This window comes from Lissotriton vulgaris, chromosome 4_1 (assembly GCF_964263255.1).
Source record: "Lissotriton vulgaris chromosome 4_1, aLisVul1.2, whole genome shotgun sequence".
Classification (NCBI taxonomy): Eukaryota; Metazoa; Chordata; class Amphibia; order Caudata; family Salamandridae; genus Lissotriton; species Lissotriton vulgaris.
In genome coordinates this window covers 1,904,923,963-1,904,945,201 of record NC_141691.1, presented here as the reverse complement: position 1 = coordinate 1,904,945,201, position 21,239 = coordinate 1,904,923,963, and the positions used below count along the sequence as shown (strand labels likewise).

General features: G+C 40.8%; 1 protein-coding gene across 2 annotated transcripts in view; it reads left to right on the top strand.

Moving 5' to 3' along the window:
• TMEM71 (transmembrane protein 71) overlaps window positions 1–21,239 on the top strand; it is a 221,822-nt gene that overhangs the window by 181,034 nt on the left and 19,549 nt on the right. For both annotated transcript variants that reach the window (XM_086966232.1, XM_086966230.1), the window contains 2 exons: window positions 8,309–8,410; window positions 12,364–12,549. In XM_086966232.1, coding sequence (XP_086822358.1) covers window positions 8,309–8,410; window positions 12,364–12,549 — 288 coding nt within the window. The remainder of the gene's footprint in view (window positions 1–8,308; window positions 8,411–12,363; window positions 12,550–21,239) is intronic.

The following is a 21,239-nucleotide window of genomic DNA, read 5'->3' as shown; positions in this document are numbered from 1 at the left end:
GATTGATTATTATCCAAGCATTTACTGTTTTTCAATTGATTCTCTTTGGTTCATTCTCTATTTACAAACAAGCACAAAGTCGCAATACTCTGTTTAGTCTTTGCAGATCGTGAAAAATCGTGTAAAAAAATAAAAGTAATCGAGCAAAATCAGTAGGCCACTAATTGGATCTCTTTTTGACCTCGCTAAAATAGAAATATTATAAACAACCCTTCATGAGAAATACGAAAATAGTGAGATGAACTGAGCTCCACACCATGAGGGCTGCAAGACAGCTCGGCTCCGTCACCCACCCCGCCCAAAATAACGACAAACCCTATGCAAATATTAAAAATATAGACAACACACCAGCAAAGAAACAGGGTAAAACATTTTATTAAATAACTATTTACATAACGTTGGTTTATAAGATGATGTCAGTAGTGGACCGATGTGTGAATAGGTCGGAAGCAGCACAAGGCGCCAAGATCCGGATGGAAAGTCCTGGATATTGGGTGCCATAGTTCAGAGTTCTGAGTTTGAGCCTTTTTCAATGCCTGTGCTTTGTTGTTTCCCCTCCATCAAAAACAAAAAAAATATATAAAACTGTGCAAAAATACAAAAAAAACAAAAAATGTTTACAAAGCAGTGCTTGTAAGACTGTCTGAAGCTTATTTCCACCTACTGCAGCTTCACTATTCCAAAGTAAGTGAGGGTCGTTTGTGGACCTGACTGCATTTGAAAACAATGTTATATGGTACCTCCCTAAACCGCTTGACGGAGGCCCCCGAGGGGCGGTGTGATGACACGGACTCGGAGAAGACGCTTGGCTCCGACCCCCTCCCCAAGTCTTATAGCACTGGTGTAGCCTGAGATCGCCCCCGACATAGGCGGCCGGCTCCCGGGGTCCGGCGGAACTTTTTGCCTTTTGATGACTCTTCTATTCTGGACTTTGTCCCACAATCCGTTTGACCTGAAGACACGCTGTAGTGGGGCGCCCCTTTACCGTTTTAGTTGCCATTCCGCCCGCTTTTGCTACACTGTGCCTCTTCCGCCATTCAGCTGTTTACCGCCCGCTCTTGCGACTACAGCGTCTCGCTCACCATGTAGTTAAGTTGCTCCCGCTCTTGCGGTGCAGCGATAGGCGGCTGCCACAGGACTCTCAAAATGGCGGCCGGCTCTTCGGTTTTGGGCCTGGTCCACTAAAATGGCCCTGGGACACCTTGGAACTCGGACGCTTCCCTGATAGGGCTTGGGTCCCATTCTCGAAAAGCGTCCCCTCAGCCGTGAAGATTCTACAAAAGTCTTGGGGGCCTCCGACTCCCGCAGGCTTCTGGTGGGGAGCGGCTGCCATGATTGCTCGTGGAATGGCCACGACGGAGCTACGAGATGGTAGTGGTCTCATGCTGACGCCAGCTTTAGTCTGAAACATCCAGAAACACTATAGACTACCAATTCGATCAGTTCCGGTAGCGCCCCAACATGACCCGGAAGAGAAGAATTTGCCCTCCCCTCTTTGACTGATGGTTCTTGTTGCCTGTCCCCTCTGTTGTCATTTAACAGAACTTTTTGGACTGCTGAAAGGGGTTGTGTTCTGAACGCTGGTTGGTGGAGACATTTAGACTATATTCTTGACCTACGTTGTCGCGTAATGCGTTTTATGACACGCCGCGTTAGCGCACCCGGAAGTGATCCGAGGCGCGGCGCGCAGCGCGTAACGTAAGCATAACAGGTCATGTGACTTGTTAATAAAACTTTTCATTGGTTCATTTTACTTTTGTTAATTTAATGATGAAAAGCTTGGTCATATGACCTAAAAATTACGCTTTTTATTTTTTTCGAACATTATTTTTTTTTCAAACATATGTTATAATATTCCAGGCTAATGTACTTTCCCGGAAAATTTACAACTGTCCTGCAAGTAAAATATATTCCTTTTTCGAGAAAAAGGGCGTTTCTTCGTTCCATGACGGAGCCGTTGAGTAAGAGAGACTCGGCCTGCTGTCTTAGTCGCCGATACGCCTGATTATCAGATTCTTATCGATCACTTTATGTTGCAGAAATGAAAAACACAACTGCCCTTGACCATTTATCTTTACTGCGTTCCTACATATTATACCTTTTATCCGTCATGTAATTGGACTGCTTTATTTCACTTGCCTTTTACTGATTCGAAAACAGTGACTAAAAGTAAAAACTTTACCAATGTAAATACTACTACCGTGTTTTGTTTTAAAAACCTTTATTGTGAAAATATCAGTATACAAATACGGGCCTATAACCACGTGGGCCGGCCACGGAGCAAACTGAAATCGTATATGATGAGGAGACATTTACACTGTAGAGGAACGTAACGAGCGGGCCATTAGGTTGCAAGAACTAAGGTGTCTAACAGTTGCGGAATCGGTGGACGTACATTTTGTAATTAAAATAAGACAGGGCCACTTACAATAACATTTTCTAGATATACATTTGCGGGCAAGGAGTTACGAGTCCCATTTATACCGGCGCCATTTTGGGCGAGGCCGGGCAGGTCCAAGATATAGTCAAAATGTCTTCACCAACAATCGGCCAGACCAGAACCCCTTTCGGCCCTTTATGCTACAAGATGGTGTCTTCCATTCAGAAAATATTGTTGGCAGCATTTTGAAAGGAAAGATAAACAGCCGTTCTCCTAGTGAGTCTCACATTGTTACATTTAGGAAGAATGTTGAAGAGTAATATGTGGAAAATCTGAAGCCATTTTTCTACAAACTCTCAATCAGCCTAAGTCATGGGCGATCTTTGTCCACACCAGGGCAATAGTGAAGCTGCAGCAGGTGCAAAGGAGCTTCAGACAGTCTTACAAGCACTGCTTTTCTAAACATTTTTTTGTATTTTTGCACAGTTTTATATATATTTTTTTTGTTTTTGATGGAGGGGAAACAACAAAAAACAGGCATTGAAAAAAGCTCAACAGTGCAGGGCGCCTTGTGCTGCTTCCGACCTATTCACACATCGGTCCACTACTGACATCACCTCATAAGCCAACGGGGCACCCCACACTGACTTTCGGCGCAGCATTGTAGGATGGCCACACCAGTGCGGCAACTTGCTGGACACCACCTCGGTGCCATCCGGATCTCGGAGCGTTCGAGTCACTGTACCGCAAGAGTGACCGGAACTCAGCTGGTCACGCCGTCTTTCGGCGCAGCATTGTAGGATGGCCACACCAGTGCGGCAACTTGCTGGACACAACCTCGGTGCCATCCGGATCTCGGCGCGTTCGACTCACTGTACCGCAAGAGTGACCGGAACTCAGCTGGACACGCCGTCTTTCGGCGCAGCATTGTAGGATGGCCACACCACTGCAGCAATTTGCTGGACACCACCTTGGGCAACAGTGAAACTGCAGCAGGTGCAAATAAGCTTCAGATAGTCTTACAAGCACAGCTCAGAACTCTCAACTATGGCACTCAATATCCAGGACTTGCCATTCGGATCTTGGCGCCTTGTGCTGGTTCCGACCTATTCACACATCGGTCCACTACTGACATCACCTCATAAGCCAACGGGGCACCCCACGCCGACTTTCGGCACAGCATTGTAGGATGGCCACACCAGTGCAGCAACTTGCTGGACACAACCTCGGTGCCATCCGGATCTCGGCGCGTTCGACTCACTGTACCGCAAGAGTGACCGGAACTCAGCTGGACACGCCGTCTTTCGGCGCAGCATTGTAGGATGGCCACACCAGTACGGCAATTTGCTTGACACCACCTCGGTGCCATCCGGATCTCAGCGCGTTGTGCTGCCTTCGGCCTATTCGCACATCGGTCCGCTACTGACGCCGCCTCACGTGCCAACGGATTTTCTACGGTTTTTGTAGCCCTATGCCGCATAACAGGTCATGTGACTTCTTTATAAAACTTTTCATTGGTTCATTTTACTTTTGGTTTCCTAAAGATGGAAGGCTTGGTCATATGACCTAAAAATAACACTTTTCATTGGTTTAGAACATTTTTTTTTCCCAAACGATGAAAGCCCCACCTTGTTTCTGGATCATTCAGACTGAAGCTGGCGTCAGCATGAGAGCACCACCATCTCGTGGCTCCGTCGTGGTCATTCCGCGAGCAATCATGGCAGCCGCTCCCCACCGGAAGCCTGCGGGAGTCGGGGGCCCCCAAGACTTTTGTACAATCTTCACGGCTGAGGGGACGCTTTTCGAGAATGGAGCCCAAGCCCTAGCAGGCAAGCGTCCGAGTTCCAAAGTGTCCCAGGGCCATTTCAGTGGACCAGGCCCAAAACCGAGGAGCCGTCCGCCATTTTAAGAGCCATGTGGCAGCCGCCTATCGCTGCACTGCAAGAGTGGGAGCAACTCAACAACATGGTGAGCGAGACGCTGTAGCCGCAAGAGCGGGCGCAACTCAGCTAGATGGCCGCCACCTGGGGAGGCCCGTTCACGCCGCCTCCCCCACGCCCCCCCCCGGGCCGCCGCACGCCAATTTTCGGAGTAGCATTGTAGGATACCAAAACCAGTGCGGCAGTTTACTGGACATCACCTGGGTGCCTGTCGTACATGTTGTGTCAGCCATGTGACACTGGACACAGACCGCTACTGACGAGGCCTCCCCCCGCACCACCCGGGACGCCCCACGCTGTTTTTCTGTGCTGCATTGTAGGATCCCTAAACCAGTGCGGCACCCAGGCGACATCACCTGGGTGCCGTCCAGAACTCTGCACGTTGTGCTACCTTGGGACTATTCGCACAAAAGACAGCTTCTAACCATTGTTGCTTTTTGTGTTGAGAAATGTTTAAATGTTTTTAGTTTTTGTTCCGTTCGTTAAAGTTAATAGTTAATAAAGTTTTATAACCTTACTTTGTTGGAGTGTTATCTATTTTTTTAAAAACGGGTGAATGGGGCCTTGAATCGGGTTATTGTCATGTGTGGGTTTGGAAGTGTGCTGCTGCAGGATCGGACATTTCAAACTCAAATGCGCGTTCTTTTTCTTACCTTTCCGAAGCATGGAGCGCAATAGCAAGCAGAGAAAGGGTGATGCACGTGTTGAACACTACCTGACCTAGCAAGTTGCTGGCAGTGCCCCCCCGCCCGCTCCTGAAAGAGGAAACACACACACCGCCGCTCCGAGTACTTCACAAATCTTTAAAAGACCATGCGCTTGTTCATGAGGCTTAAATGGTTTATCACCTCTTCTAGAACCCCTGCATCGACCCTCTGACGTTTCCTGGAAAAATTACCATGTAACACAATACCAAGCCCTGTCAGCTGAAACCCCCAAGGAATCGTGGGCATATTATCAAGGGGGTTTATCTCCGCTTCTTTGGCTTTAAAAGCCTTGAAAGCGGAGATAAAATTATCTCCCTATTACCAAGCTGTCGCTAACACCAGTTAGTGACAGCTAAAAGGAGATAGCGACCATCTTGGGCCCCGCTTTGCATGTCAGTGATACTTATCACTAATGACATGCAAAGTGGCGTGCCAAGATGTTAGCGACTGGAAACAGTCCCTAACATCGCTACCTTCTATTACCAACTTTTGGAGATATTCGCGCTAAGCGCGAATATCTCCAAAATCTAACACCTGCCCTGAGCAGTTCTTAGCCATGTTATCCAATGGGAGGTGGATAACATGGCGAAGAGCATTTGCTCGATAATACATGAATATCGCTGACTTTTCTGCGATAATAGCAAGGTTTATCTGCGATAAAAATCTCCGATGTACGGCGATAATTTTTGTCTCTAAACAAGTTAGAGACAAAAATTATCGCTAGTTGTTCGTAATATGCCCCCGGGTTTTTGCTTGCAGAAATCGGGAGGCGGGAGACTAGCACTGAAATCAGTAGTCACACGCCTGAATCGGGAGGATTGGCATGTCTGAATTCTCTACAGCTGGGGCCATAAACTACATCCGCAGGGTTAGGTGATAGCCTGGGACCAGCCTGGCATCTAAAATGGCTGCCGTGCACGACAAAATTGTGGCATTGGAAAAAAGGCAAGATGGCGCAGCCGCTGGAAGAGATGTATCAACATATATCAGCCTCCTCAGCCACCCTCAGGAAACATAGGGGATTAGGATACGTCTCCCGCACCCCCTTATACCTAGTACTTTAATTAACGAAGCACAAAATGGCGAATTCCCGTTTCGCTACCAGTTTGCGGCCCAGTTCGCGGCCCGTGAAGCGCTTCTACCGTGAAAAATCATTTTTTTTTATTTTCCCCACGGGACCCTTTAATAACCCCAACAACATTCCTAGGGGGTCAAGAGGGGGATACCTTGCCCCCTTTCATTAAATTCCCCCTTAGTTTTTCACCTTTTCTTCTCTCTCGATCCTACCGAGAGACAAGATGGCGGCCGCTCCGGACTGTCACGCAGCAAAAAAAAAAAAAAGCTCACGCACAGCCGCTGGAAGAGATGTATCAACATATATCAGCCTCCTCAGCCACCCTCAGGAAACATAGGGGATTAGGATACGTCTCCCGCACCCACTTATACCTAGTAATTTAATTAACGAAGCACAAAATGGCGAATTCCCGTTTCGCTACCAGTTTGCGGCCCAGTTCGCGGCCCGTGAAGCGCTTCTACCGTGAAAAATCATTTTTTTTTTTTTTTTCCCCACGGGACCCTTTAATAACCCCAACAACATTCCTAGGGGGTCAAGAGGTGGATACCTTGCCCCCTTTCATTAAATTCCCCTTTCGTTTGCCACCTCTTCTTCTCTCTCGATCCTACCGAGAGACAAGATGGCGGCCGCTCCGGACTGTTTAGAATGTTGACAGACAGCGGAGAGCCAATCAGCTTTCTGCGCGCAAAGTTCCGATAAGCGAAAAGTAAGCGGACCGGATCGCTGCCCAGAGCGCTGTTACAGATATATATCTTGGTTTGAACGTTAATTTCTCAAAAACTACTGGAGCACATATATTGAGACCTGGCAAAGGCACATCGGGCTAACAGTCCCTACAATTTTGCCAAGTTTCGTGCAAATCCATTCAGCCGTTCGAGCTAAAAGTGAGTCCAACCGCCCTATGGAAAAATGAATGGAAAAAACGCGTTTTGGGACCCCCCTTTTTTCTCAGCCCCCCCTTGACGAAACTCCACCAAATTTTCAGGGGCTGCTCAGAATCAAAATGTGCCATTTTCCTGAAAATTCCAGCCGATTCCGTCCACAAACGCCAAAGTTATTAGACATAGAATTTTCAAAAGTCCCATAGAGAAAAAATTCTAACTATATATACCTACTGGCTATCGCCAGTAGGTAATATATATATATATATATATATATATATATATATATATATATATATATATATATATATATATATATATATATATATATATATATATATATATAGTTAGGTGAAATGTTCAGTTACAACGTAATGTTTTAAAATCCACTGAATTTCACCTGTTATAGGTATCTCAAGTAACTAGTGCCCTAAGGTAACTATAACTGGCGCCCTTGCTATGCACTGTTTTTGTGTCAATAATTTAATTGCAAATGTTGCAGTGATATTTTTATTTTTGACATTTATATATATTATCAATGATGTCATAGAAGATGTCATGAGTGATGTAATATGTGGGGTAATTAGCAGTGCATGGCAAGGACATGAGTTATTGGTACCTTAGGGCACAAGTTATAGTTAATAGAGATAACTATAACAATAACTGGTGAATTTCAGTGGTTTTTAGAGTTCTATCTGTAAGTTGTTACTGAACATTTCACCTAACTCTAATGTTACTTTGACTTTTGTTTTTTTCAGTGAATTTCTATTTTTTTTTAAACATAAAGTAATAAATGATCTACCAAATGTAAACCCAATACCCCACATGCAGCCAACCCCACAAGGCGCACAGCCTTTGGTCGTACACAGTGGGGGGCTGGCCACAAGGCCTGGCCTGCAGCAAGGCCAACCACCCCAATGGCAGCCAACCTCACACTGCACTCGACCTTAGGCTGTGCGGGGTAGGAGCTTGGCCACAGGGCCTGGCCCCGGGGACCAAACCCCCCACAGGGCCTTGTACAAAGTGTGAATCACAGCAAGTTAGACAGAAAAAAACAGGAATTCCATCAGAAGCTGAGCCCTAAAAGTGCTTTTTGAGAATAATATTGCAGCCAATTCCTTATAGATGGAAACCAGACACTCACTTCTGTATTCAAGCAAAATCTGGTTTACCAACAGCTGCAAAATCATATATTTAGAAATGCTTCTCTTGTTATAAGTTTATAAGTTGTTATAAGTTTGTAAGTAAATACCGTACTCTACATATAATAAACCTAAAGCTTATTCCACCAGTATAAAAAGGGTACCTTTATTTGTTTTTCAAAGCAGGACCCAGCATTCCTTTTGAGAAAGGACAAAGAAGTGATCCAAGGCCAGAGATTTTGAGAAGACGTGTTTCCTCTGGGGGATTTCTAATTGTACATGGAGGTACGAGTTTTGCCTTATATTACTAAATGTTTTTGATGTGTTTTGCCTAATAAGCTATTGATCTTTGATTATGATCTTGATCCTAATTATTTTCAGGATATCAGCATATCAGTTTATATACAAAATAGTAGTAGGCTATGCTCTAAGAAGTAATCTAGAAAACCTACAATAGATCAGTCTTCTGTTGGATAAATCTGTACCTTCTTAAATGAATACATTGCTGAATGTAGGTTTAACTGATATCTAGTGCAGTACTCTACATTGGACTGCCTCCTAACAGTTACAGTTCAGCTTACAACTTACAACACCAGCACAAAATTGTAAGATATTTGGCCATTTTGCTCACATACATAGCTTCAAATACCAGCAAAACAGGGTATCCCACATTTCCGTCATCTAGTGAATTTTAACCCCTCCCGACCCCCGCCATCAAAGGTCCACCTAGCCGCTGAATTGCAAGCTGAATGAAAGCTTGGCAATATAATCAGGCTACCCTTACCCAAACACCATATTAACAGGAGCATACTCAACGTTCTCACCTTTCAAACATCCTTGCTTCTCAATAGGACACCGACGACATCTGCATTCAGATGTTCAAATCCAAAGACAGAGGAATCTAAATACAACTTGTATTTGGTGCTGTTAGTGCTTGGGAAGGGCCCGGGCCTTGAACACCTCCTACTTCCTCACCTCAGTCACTGTTTCCTTTTGTGCCTGATCCAAATACCCTGAATACAGTCTCTACCCGCATTGGCACCCAGATTCACCCCAACCACAGAAAACAGATCAACATCTTCAGCTCTTCCTGTGAATCTCCCTTACTCGCCTTCATAACTATCACTCACCTGCAAAACAGACCCCAGCTCTCAGGCTCTTCATACCACACTTGGTGGTACATGGCACACAGGGACTATCTATCAAAACAAGGACAGTCTTTAAAATCCATATTCTGGTGTATAAATGCCTCCATGGATTGGCTGCTGACCCTGTGGCACAAACACAGCCCATGTTCTTCACTTTGGTCTGAAAACTGGACCATTCTTGTGGTATCTTGATTGAATTCTAAATCAGAAGACGTCAGAAGAGTTTAGTGCCAGGACCCAAGGTCTTGAGGTGTCTACCACTTCTGTTCTGTGAAAATTCTCAAAAGATATTTTTAATGATCAACCACCGTGCTTTAGACATGACATATGTAAACATTTGTTGAGCCAGGGCTTTTCCTCTTTAAGTCACCCGGGACGATCACATCATCTCAAAAGCTACTTTGAGTTGCTCTTATCTACTATCCAATAGGAAGAATCACACCGTCCCTTGAGTCGCAGTAAACGTTCCCAGCAGGCTTCAGAAAATCAAAATCCTGTAGTTCAAATATATTGGAAGGTCAATATGGGAAGGTTAGCTGTATCAGTATGCACAAATCATCTCAGATGATCTGCTTCTCTCAGTGTTCAAATATATATTAGAAATATAGGTTCTTGGAATGAGGCTCAGTACCCTCAAATGTAATTTCTTCAGGGTTTTATGTACTTTATGTCCCTATACCGCAAGGATTCACATGCAAGGGCAGTGAGAACAAGAATTGACGAAGCCAATTGGTCTGGTTTATTTCAGCCTCACCAAACATTTAAAACAGGCTGCATCAGTGAAAAGATAAAACAAAGAAAGTATTGCTTTCTGTATTCAACGCACCCTCAAGAAAACACATTTAAATTGTGATGACTCAAAGTATACTTTTGAGATGTAAAATGGTCCCTCATGCAAACACTGCATAGGAGGTGGAATGATACACCAAACAGTCAATAGCATGAGGTGAGAGAGATACTCCTTCAGGTGCAGACAAAGCACTCTCTGTGTTTATTTTTAAGAGTTGGTTACAGTACATCTGCAGACAGCTGTGCTGTCAAGACTGACCTGAAAAATTGGCCACAGCTGATTTCACTTGCAATTATTTTCAGCTGCTTCCATAGGACGGGATATTACAATGCAGGAATTCTTCAGCAGAATCACATGAGCCAGAGCAGTCTCAGAATCACTTTATTTTTTCCACTTTTCCAAAACGACTGTAGTTCAGCATGTATGGTGACATGCACAGAGATTCCTACTTTTGTGTATATCTATAAATATGCAAAAATGAAACATGCTGCCATAAATATCTCCTTTCTATTAGTGGTAGAACAGAACAGACGACCTAAAAAAGTAGTTCTCATTCCCTTTGTAGCTGTAATTCTGCTCCACAACCAGTCTTTCAAATTGTCTTCTGGCTCTTGCAGTAGGCATTGTGGTGTCACATCTCAACTGTATCAAGTTATTGTAGCTGAACAGCTGTTTCATTTTCTTATTACAGGTGAATAAAGATGTCACATGTCTAATAAAAATTAAAGAGGATTTGATATAGAGATTGCAGAATCCTATGCATAATATTAGATAATAATATAAATAATAAGAACAGTATTTTGAGATTAAGAGCTGTACAAATACAATTAAAGATAACAATAATACCAACAACAACAACAATAACAAAAATAATAAGAAATGATTATTATTATTATGTGTTTGTACAGCACATAATCACACACTTCTGCCGTTTTTAAGTAAAATAAACAGCAGGTTTTATTATTGCCCATTTTACTGGTACTCTTTTTCAACAACCTGAAAAGGATGGAAGCCTTAAGTCAGCCTTGTTGAGAATCTAACTCGTGAGCTGCTGATCACTACGCATGTCAGTAGTGAGCATATATCGCAGTGATGTATCCTTCTGGCCTTAATCACCAAACAATGGGTTGCTTACATGAGCTCCTCCTGCAACAGTGGTGTGTGTGCCCAACATGTGTACCAAAGACTGTGAAAATGAGTACATTTAAATGAATAATATGCAAATGTATGTTTTCTGCCATGGATCTGACTGTGATGGACCTATGTTGGATACTAATTTGCTACACAGGCACCACTCCCTACTCCCACTATTGCACATGTCTGATAACCCAAGGATTTGCCAGAGTGACAATATGCTGAATCAGCCCCCAAGATCTATTTGTATTGCATGGGGAGCATGAGAAGACCAAGCCATTGAGGGGTGTAAAGTGCCAGCATAGGGCACACTACATAGATGACCACGTCCGTCCCTTTACCACCAGTGGAAACTAAACTGCTCACCACTAAACTTTGCAGTGTTGCCATAACATGTCATGTCACTTCTTCAGCAATGTCCTCCAACAATTGTATTATATAATTGCCCCCCACATTTTTGTATGTGTGTGCATAGTTCTCTTTGTAAGTCTATCTCTTTCTTATGAATTTTAAACAAATGAGTCAGTGAAAACAGCATTTAAGAATTAATTGCAACTGAGATGATATATATGATATTTACAAATGGTTTAGATTAAATAGTGCACAGACTCCATCGAAGTTTTTCTTAAAAAGATTTCTTTATTCACAATCTTCTTGGTCATTTTTTATCAAACTTTTCTTCTTTGAATCTCAGTGTTGCCAACGCATTTCGTCCCTTAGCAGAGGCTTCAGGGCTTGTGGGTATAACTGCACTGGTGTCAGCTAGAAATTTCAAGAGACTCCCAACATAACAACGTGATGCCCAATCAATGCTGAAAACTTTGATGACTGTACCAAAGTGTCAAATCTATCATTCCACTTCTATTGGCGATAGTATTGTGGTAGCTTGTCTTGGTGTATGACCCACAATCCAATCAATTGTGCTGTTATTGGCAAATTACTTCGGACCCGTATCAGTATCAAGATGCGTGAGTATCGTAGCTCACATGCGGCATAATGCAGCAGAATCCAAATTCAATCTTGTAATCACTTTAAGCATTGAAGAATTACCTTATGTTAAAATACCCTTAAAGGCATTATGTGTAATGTGTAGATATCATATATGGTATTTTCAGAACATGTGATTTGAGGACCTTATCATATTAATTTGATTCTCTCTTGTGCAGATAGTTGTGAGTTTTCGCATGATCAAAGACAGTGGATATCACACAACAGAAGACCATTCTTGAATACTACACGTTCTCCCAGGCACCTGGCATTTCTACGCCCAATAAAACCGCGATTCACTCTATCTCCAAAGGTTTACAACACAAGGCCTGGATACTTCTGTGAAAGAAATCTGAGAGATTTTGGTATGTCATCAATTATTATTTCCTAAATTATGTCCCTCCTAGGATGAACTTATCATGCTATTTATTATTCCGCAATCACAGTAAATCTACGTTTTTCATTTAGTTTACAAATCTAACACAGAGTAGTGTAGCATGACACTACTCCATGTTTAGAAGTAGAGGAGTAAAATGTCAGGTACATGTTGATCTGCATAGTATCAGAGGGAGATATGTTTTAAAATTGGTAGGAGGCATTACTAGGTGTGGTTTAATTATGTGGCAAGGCTCCATTCCCATCCTTAGACATAATAAAGTTGTAGAAAGTGAAGGAGGAACTTTGTGACTCTCATATCTGCCTATAAGGAATCATACTTCTCTTCTTTGACTTACTATACCATATAATACAGGTGATTTGTAAAACCTTCACCCATATAACATACCTAGAATCTGCAGGACCCCAGCAAAATTTCTGTTTATACTCTCAGCATTCGCTGTTTGCCAGAGCTTATCTAATGAAGAAAAATATAATATACAGTGGGAGGTTTTGGTCAAGCTCCTTCAGATGTTGTTTCATGGATTCACACTTTTATTAAGTCCATAGGAAGGCATATGTAGGGTGGATCAATCCTGTAAGCCATTCATTTACTGGAAGTGTCATTCATACATGTCAAAGCAAAACCAAAGGGGATGATGGACCGAGTGTTGAACAATGCAAGCACTCACCCCCAGTCAACCGATCTGGGTTTAATCCATCATCATTCTTTAGCTCACTCCACCACCACAGTTCAGACATGCCATATGCAAATCTGTCTGCCCCTGTGCCTCATGGGAACAGTCCAGCCCTGTCTTCCCTGGACCGGAAACAAGCATCCTGGGACGGGTATGCTCAGACGTGAGCCCCGTGCTCTCCATGCCACTGGAATCAAGCTATCCTGGCAGATGAGGGCTGAAAGACCGAAACCGGTCCTAGGATGCTTGTTTCCAGTCCAGGGTGGACCTGGATTGGCAGTTCGGGTTGGACTGTTCCCATGGTGCACAGGTTCAAGACTGATTTACATATGGCTGGGTTCAAACTGGAATGGCATGATGAGCAAAAAAACGGTGGATTTAGGCCCAGACAGGGCCGGACTGGCCGTAGCGGGCACCGGGAAATCCCCTGGTGCGCCGCACAGGTGGGGGGCTGGCTTGGGTTCCATGGGGGCTGTTGTTGTTACAGGGCCATTTTTGCAGCATAGCTGCAAAATCGGCCCTGTAACAAAATCGGCCGAAAACCGGCCCTGGCAAAGAGCTCGGCGGCACCCTCAACCCCCAGGACACTTTGCCAAGTCCCCAGTCCGGCCCTGGTCCCAGATCTCTGTACTGGGGTGAATGTATGACATTGTTCTTCATTCTGTCCATCAACTGTTGTTTTTGCATTCATACATGTCACCCATTCAACATCTGGAGGGTCAGGCTACATGAGAGAGACGTCTCTTGGCCTCTTTACTTGTCTGAGGCTAGTAGGAGGTGAGCGTATCAGCAGGAACAGGACTCCATTTCCAACCACCATCAAGGCACACCAGCCCTCTAGGAAGTTTTTGTATGTGACATAATTGGTGAAGACAGAGACCGCTGTTGTCTTCTGCACAGGAGGGATCACTGATACAATATCGATGCATACAATATTGAAACACATAAATATTGAAAAATGATTTTTTTTAACAAAAACATCGCCTTCCTATACTTAACTAATAAAATCACAAATATCAAAAACACAAATATCGTTGTTAAAAATATCGATTTTTACTTATATCAAAAACGCAAAAATCGGTAACAAAAATATCAGAACCTTTCAATAATCATATAAAATGTCAAAAATATTGATGCACCTAATATCAACTACAATAATATTACCAAAGTAATTACCATTAATAAATATAAAAGCATTTTTTACATAAAACAATGATTTAAAATAAACATAAAACACTGTATACGCATGTTTGAATTAGAAATAAATATATTACATTAGCAAAATATTGATAATTCGTCCCAATGAAATAATAAAATATTTACTAAATTCATAACAATATAACCCAAAAAAAGTGCATTTACTGCAAACATTTATACAACAATCTAAATAATAATGAATATATATATATATATATATATATATATATATATATATATATATATATATATATATATATATATATATATATATATAAAATTATTTTAAAAGCTTTCAAACTATATATCAAACATTATAATTAAAACCTAAATTAATGTTTACCGTATAAGGATATAACAGGTTAAAATAAATTTGAACTAATACTAAACTAACCAATAAAATCAAACTATAAACAACCTTAACCAATAACATCAGACACACAAATCAACAGTATAAAATTCACACAAATTTTATCAACTAAATACTTCAAAAACAACAAACGCTACAAGAAGTGGAAACTCTGCTGCATTCTCTGTCCAGACCCTTAAAGAAGAAATACATACATCTCATCAACTACCTACCCAAGTAAGTAAAACTTATATTTAAACTAAAACTTGCTTGTAAATAAAATTAAAAATGTAAAATACAAATAATTAACAAACCACTTCCCAACTTCTATCTTTTTATATGTACTTCCTAAAAGAAAACACTATTGGGGTCATTATGATGTCGGCCACCTGACATCTTTCCCTGCCCTCCTGCCATTTACCCCACCATATTACAATGGCGGGGGGTACAGCGGCGGACGGAAAGACCGTCCGCCGCTTTTCCCGCAGGCAGGCAATCATTACGATAGCCTACTTTGCGGACCTGGGCCATAATATGGTGGCTTTGCCTAGCAGGCACCGCCTGTTATATCACGATGTGTGCGGATTCAGGCCTTTCCGCCATGGAAAGGCATGCGGTCTTTGGATTTGGGGGCCTGTTGTGGGCCCCGAGGGTGTTGGGGGGTGCATTTGGCATTGGCATGCACAAGGTGGCAGGCACCGCATGATGCTGCCTGCCGCATTGTAGTAGATGCGGGATGCGACTGCCAGAGTGGCGGTCGCATCCTAATTGGCCCAGCGGGACCACCGCACCTATGGCGGTCAGTCCCGTTTTCCGTTACTGTGGCGAGTGGACTTCGTAATGGGGCCCTAAGACTTCGAAAAGTAATAACCTGCTGTACATGGTGAATATAAAAACAGAAACATCCCTTACATAAAATAACAACTACTAAATAAACAAAGCAGCACTTACTACACACTCTTAAATCACATTAAATATAAAACATATAATTACTACCCACAAAAAATAACCATAGACTTTGTACAAGGCATGATTTAAACCCTTTTAAAAATCTACCCCACACAGCCATAGAAGACTATTTCAACCAGTTATTCAAAGGATATAGATACACCTCCAACAATCGGCCCTAAGTGTTGAATATGCTACAAACACCCAATTTGCTAGTGAAATAAAACAAATTATGGCACTTGGTGATGTCCTTGTCACAGAGTTAGCTGACCCCAACAATTTACTTATAGAAACCCCTTACTATCAACTAAACAAAGACAAGTTAGGTCCTCTTATAGATTGTTTCAAAAACATTTCGGTTGGCAGACTGCATCGCTCCGGATACAGACACCAACCCAGATTCCAAGTACCATGGCGGAATGTCTATGACAGCACCTTGGCACAGGAAGCCAAAACAAACAAAGCAGTGGCTGGATGGCACAGTGCCTTCCAATCCACTATAGAATCATCACAAAAAGAGCAAAGCTGCCAACAACTATGGATGGAGCAATCAGTAAGCCAGATTGCACCTAAACTTTGTATACAAATCTAAAGAATGATTGGCACATTACAATTTAAAGTCAAACTCCTCATGAACAACAAAGAAGTACATTACTTAGAAATGTTAGTCAAAAGCATAATTAAAAAAAAATAGTAACTTACAAAAGTCCCCAAAAACTGTCCCAAAATCTAAACAAACATGACAAATCATTTTTATATAAATAATCAACATACTGGGCCTGATTCACAAAAGTAATCATGACATTGGGCATTTGAGCCCCCTGGAAGGCCAGTTGGCTTGGGGTCAGTACCTGATGTGACTCTGGCGCAAGGTGATGGTATACTATGTTTGTGATGGTGATTACCTAATGCCTAATGTGATTTATGCGTAATGTGCAATGCCTTTATGACTGTCGTATACCTTTAAATGTGTTTTATGCTTAGGAGATTGTTTTGCCTAGTATAGTTTATGCTAGTGAGTTTATGTTTTCCTGCCTGATCTATGCTTATGGTGATTAGTATTAGTATTGCATAGTGTGTACCTACCTTTAACCAGTGGTTACTGGTTGTGTTCTACAAGTGTTATTGTGTGCTACAATTATTCTATGTTCTAGAAGTGTTATTTCTACTAAGTGATATTTCTACTAAGTGCTGATTCTGACAGTGGCCCACGTGGCCTTGTCTGGTAAAAAAATTCCCCTGTAAATACTGCCCAGTGCCAGTTAGCACAGTGTAATTGTGTGATTATGATCTAATGTGTTTATGGTAATACAAAGGCTATTGTTATATATAACCTTGTGTGGAGTTCCTTTTTGTGGTGTGCCTAGTGTGTCGCTGCTGTGTGTGTGTGTGTGTTGCGCAAACGCTTTACACATTGCCTTCGGGATAAGCCTGACTGCTTGTGCCAAGCTACCAAGGGGGTGAGCAGGGGTTATCGTGGCGTGTAATTCCCTTGCCCTGACTAGAGTGGTGGTTTCTTCCTGGCTTTGGCGCAAGCCTTAGCCAACCAAAAATCCAATTTCTAACACAAATATTGGTTTAATATAAACCAAAATTGATTTCCTTAAAAATAAAACAGTAACTCCCATTGCCCATAAGACATGTTCGTAGACAAAAACCTTTAAAATAACAATGAAAACCCAACTGCAAAACACATTACATTCCCAAATATACATATACATTACACTCAATCAGCATAAAATAAATAACATAACATAATATAACAAAACATAACGATAAATTACTTAAACAGTGCATGAAAACGAACAACTACATATTAGTGAAAAACACTACTATTAATATACCAAATGTACAAAAAAGTACTATAGCTAATATCTAGATTTCCCCCCACACCCCTACACTAAAAACCGTTAAAAAACCTTTAAAAAGGACTTACCTGTTCTGACAACAGCAGCACCTTACCTCAACTTGGTTCACCGGAAAATAGAATACAAATGACCCAAATAGACTAAAAAATAGAAGGAAGTGGTAAAATAAAAGGCCTGCCAAATTAAACTAAAAAAAGACTATCTCCCCATATAAATGAATAGGCAATAATTTAAAAAGGTTGAATAAATGTATTGAAATTTTTTAAATATTATTAGATGTTAAACATATCAAAAAAGGTTGTTAGAAATTGTAAAGTATAAATTTAAAATAGTATAAAATAAATACAATTACTTAGTATATACTAGAAAATGTATACTAAAATGATGTTGAAAATGTGTAGATACAATAATTTAGGAAATGTTGAAAAAAAATTAAACAAGTGGGAAAAAGTGGGAAATGTAGGACAAACAATACAGTTTAAATATGATATACATTTTTTAAGTAACAATAACAATGTAATATAAAATGTTTTCTTTATTTATTTATGTAGAAAGTGTTTTTTAAGTTGAAATATGTTTAAAAATGTAAAAATATACATTAAATAAACTGTGAAAACATAAATAAAGTTAGAAACATGTAACATCTTTATTTTATAAACATATGTAATTAATTATATTATTTATTACAACATACCACTAACAAGTTTTTATTATATTTCTGAACACCAACACAACTAATCAACACATCTAAACTATTTCTACTACATGCCAATACAATTTAAACAAAGGATTTTACTTTAAAATTATGAAAATAAATAATCACACTCCAACGTAAGCCGTTTTTAAGAAAGTGTTGGACACTAAAGAGATTATATTTACTATTTTCTCTCTAATCTCACCCAATTTGGGGAAGGTGTTGGACACTAAAAGGGTGACATTTACTACTCCCTCTGCAATCTAAACTAATTTTGGGAAGGTGTTGGACACTAAAAGGGTGACATTCCTGTTCCCACTCAAATAATAACCAATTTGGGGAAGATGTTGGATACTAAATGGGTGACATTTACTATTCTGAATCCAATCTACACCAATTTGGAGATGGTGTTGGATACTAAAGGGGTGATATTTACTATTCCCACTACAATCTAAATCAATTTTTGGAAAATGTTGGACATTAAAGGGGTGACATTTACCTTTCCCACTCCAATCTACATCAATTTGGGAAAAGTCTTGGACACCAAAGGGGTGACATTTGCTATTGTGACTCCAATCCATACAAATTTGGAGGAGGTGTTGGGCAATGAAGGGTGGCATTTACTATTTCGACTGCAATCTTTAACAATTTGGAGAAGATGTTGGCACTAAGGGGCTGACATTTACTATTCCCACTCCAATCTAACCCAATTTCAGGAATGTGTTGAACACTAAAGGGGTGACATTTACAATTGCCAATCCAATTTAACCCAATATGGGGAAGGTTTTAGACACTAAAGGGGTGAAATGTACTATTCCCACTCCAATCTAACACAATTTGGGGGAGGTGATGGACACTAAAGGAGTGAAATTTACTATTTCCTTTGCAATCTAAAACATGTTATGCAAAGGGCTAAATACTAAAACATTTATATACACAATCAATACTCTACACTGAAACATAATTTTTGATCTATAAAATAAACTAAAACATACTTAATAACACAGTAACCAAAACTGAAAACCTATATATTCATAATTAAACATTAACATATAAAAGAATAATTATTATAATGTTTTAAATACTTGCTACCATTCCCAAACTTAGAACCATAAAATAAAATATAAAATAATAATCCCAAATGGACAACCGCAAAATTAAAAAAGTATATCAAACCAATTTTTTTAAAGCATTCAAAAATAAATATTTTTACGATATTAATTTTCAAAATTCATTGTTTTCAAAATATGCTACAGCTATTAATTTTTTTTATATAAATTATACATTTGGAATTTGTTATTTAAAAATGTTTTAAATTATTTAACTTTAATACATTTTATTTTAATATATTTTAATGTTTTCTTTTTTGCAAGTTAAATATTTATTTTAATACTTACAATATTTTGAATATAATTAATATCTATTTATAACAATTATTAATGAAAGAAAATAATTTGCACATTTTTGAAAATATTTAATTGTATATCATTGAAATAAGTTACATTAATTTACACAAAAAAATCTAAACTTCTTAAAAATCTTCCCACCTTTATCCCCTAAATCACAATCCTGCCGCTAAAAATTGTTATAAATCCATCATGTTTAGACATTAATACAATTAAAAAGACAAATTTAAACAATTTCACACATAATAAATTATCTTACTAAAAACACAAACAAAAAAATAGGGGCTTATCACGATGTCAACCGTCATGGATACAGGTCCGATCGACATCTGGTCAGTGGTCCCGACCACCTAATTACAATGCGACCGCACATGCTGCGGTCATATACTCACATTTCCTGATCGGAGCATGTGCTATGCTCATAAACCGGCTGTAGCACTAGCTCCCATAGGAAACTGGGAGTTTATGTTCATCCCTGCACTGCGTGGCAAAGTGCCTACCACATGGTGCAGGGATCAACAAGGGGCCACCACAGGTGCCCGCTCAGGCCCCTAACCGGAGGCTGCAACCAGAAGGGGGCCCTGCTAGGGGCCTCCAAACTCTCATTCCGACAGGCTTTCCATGTTGGAAAGCCCAGCATGGAAAGCCTGCTGGAAACCGAGCATCGTAATCGGAACGTTTCCATATGGATTACGGGCCGGCCTCTGACTGTCTGACAGGCTCCTAATGGACTTGAAGGCTCACCAAGAACCCAAGGTGCCTAGAGCCAATAATTGAGCTGTGCCCTGCAATGGTTTTTCATTGTGAACTGGGTATACAGCAATTAATTTGGTAAAATATAAAGAGTGAAAAGTATCAAGGAAACCTATGAATTTCCGAAATTTGAACGAATTATGGAGTTTAGAAGCAGTGGTTATTGGCACATGTCTGAATATGTGGATACCCATACTAGCTTGTGAATCGGAGGACATTTTTCCAAATTACTTATTTTTAAACAGATTGTCTTACATTTTGAAGGCAGAAATGCATAGAAAGTCAATTGGTAATAACACTTGTTCCACTATTCTGTGTTCCCCTACGTCTCCTGATAAAAATGGTACCTGACTTGTGTGGTTAGGCCTAGTGCCCGCAACAGGAAACGGCTCAAAGCACAACATGTACACATCACATTTTTTCAATGTGCCTAGCTGTAGGTTGAGGGACCTTAACTCAGCCGGTACCTAGGAAAAATATCAAACCTGTATATTTTTTCAAACTAGACCCCTTGGGGAATCCAGGATGGGGTGACTTATGTGGCTCTCATCAGACTCTCTTACCCAGAATCCCTTGCAAACCTCAAAGTTTGTAAAAAAAAAAAAACTCACATTTTCCTCACATTTCTGTGATGGACAGTTCTGGAATCTGTGGGGAGCCACAAACTTCCACTTGCCCAGCATATCCCAAAGTCTCCCGATAAAAATGGTACCTCACTTGTATGGGCAGGCCTAGTGCCTGTCACAGGAAACAGCCCAAAATGCAAC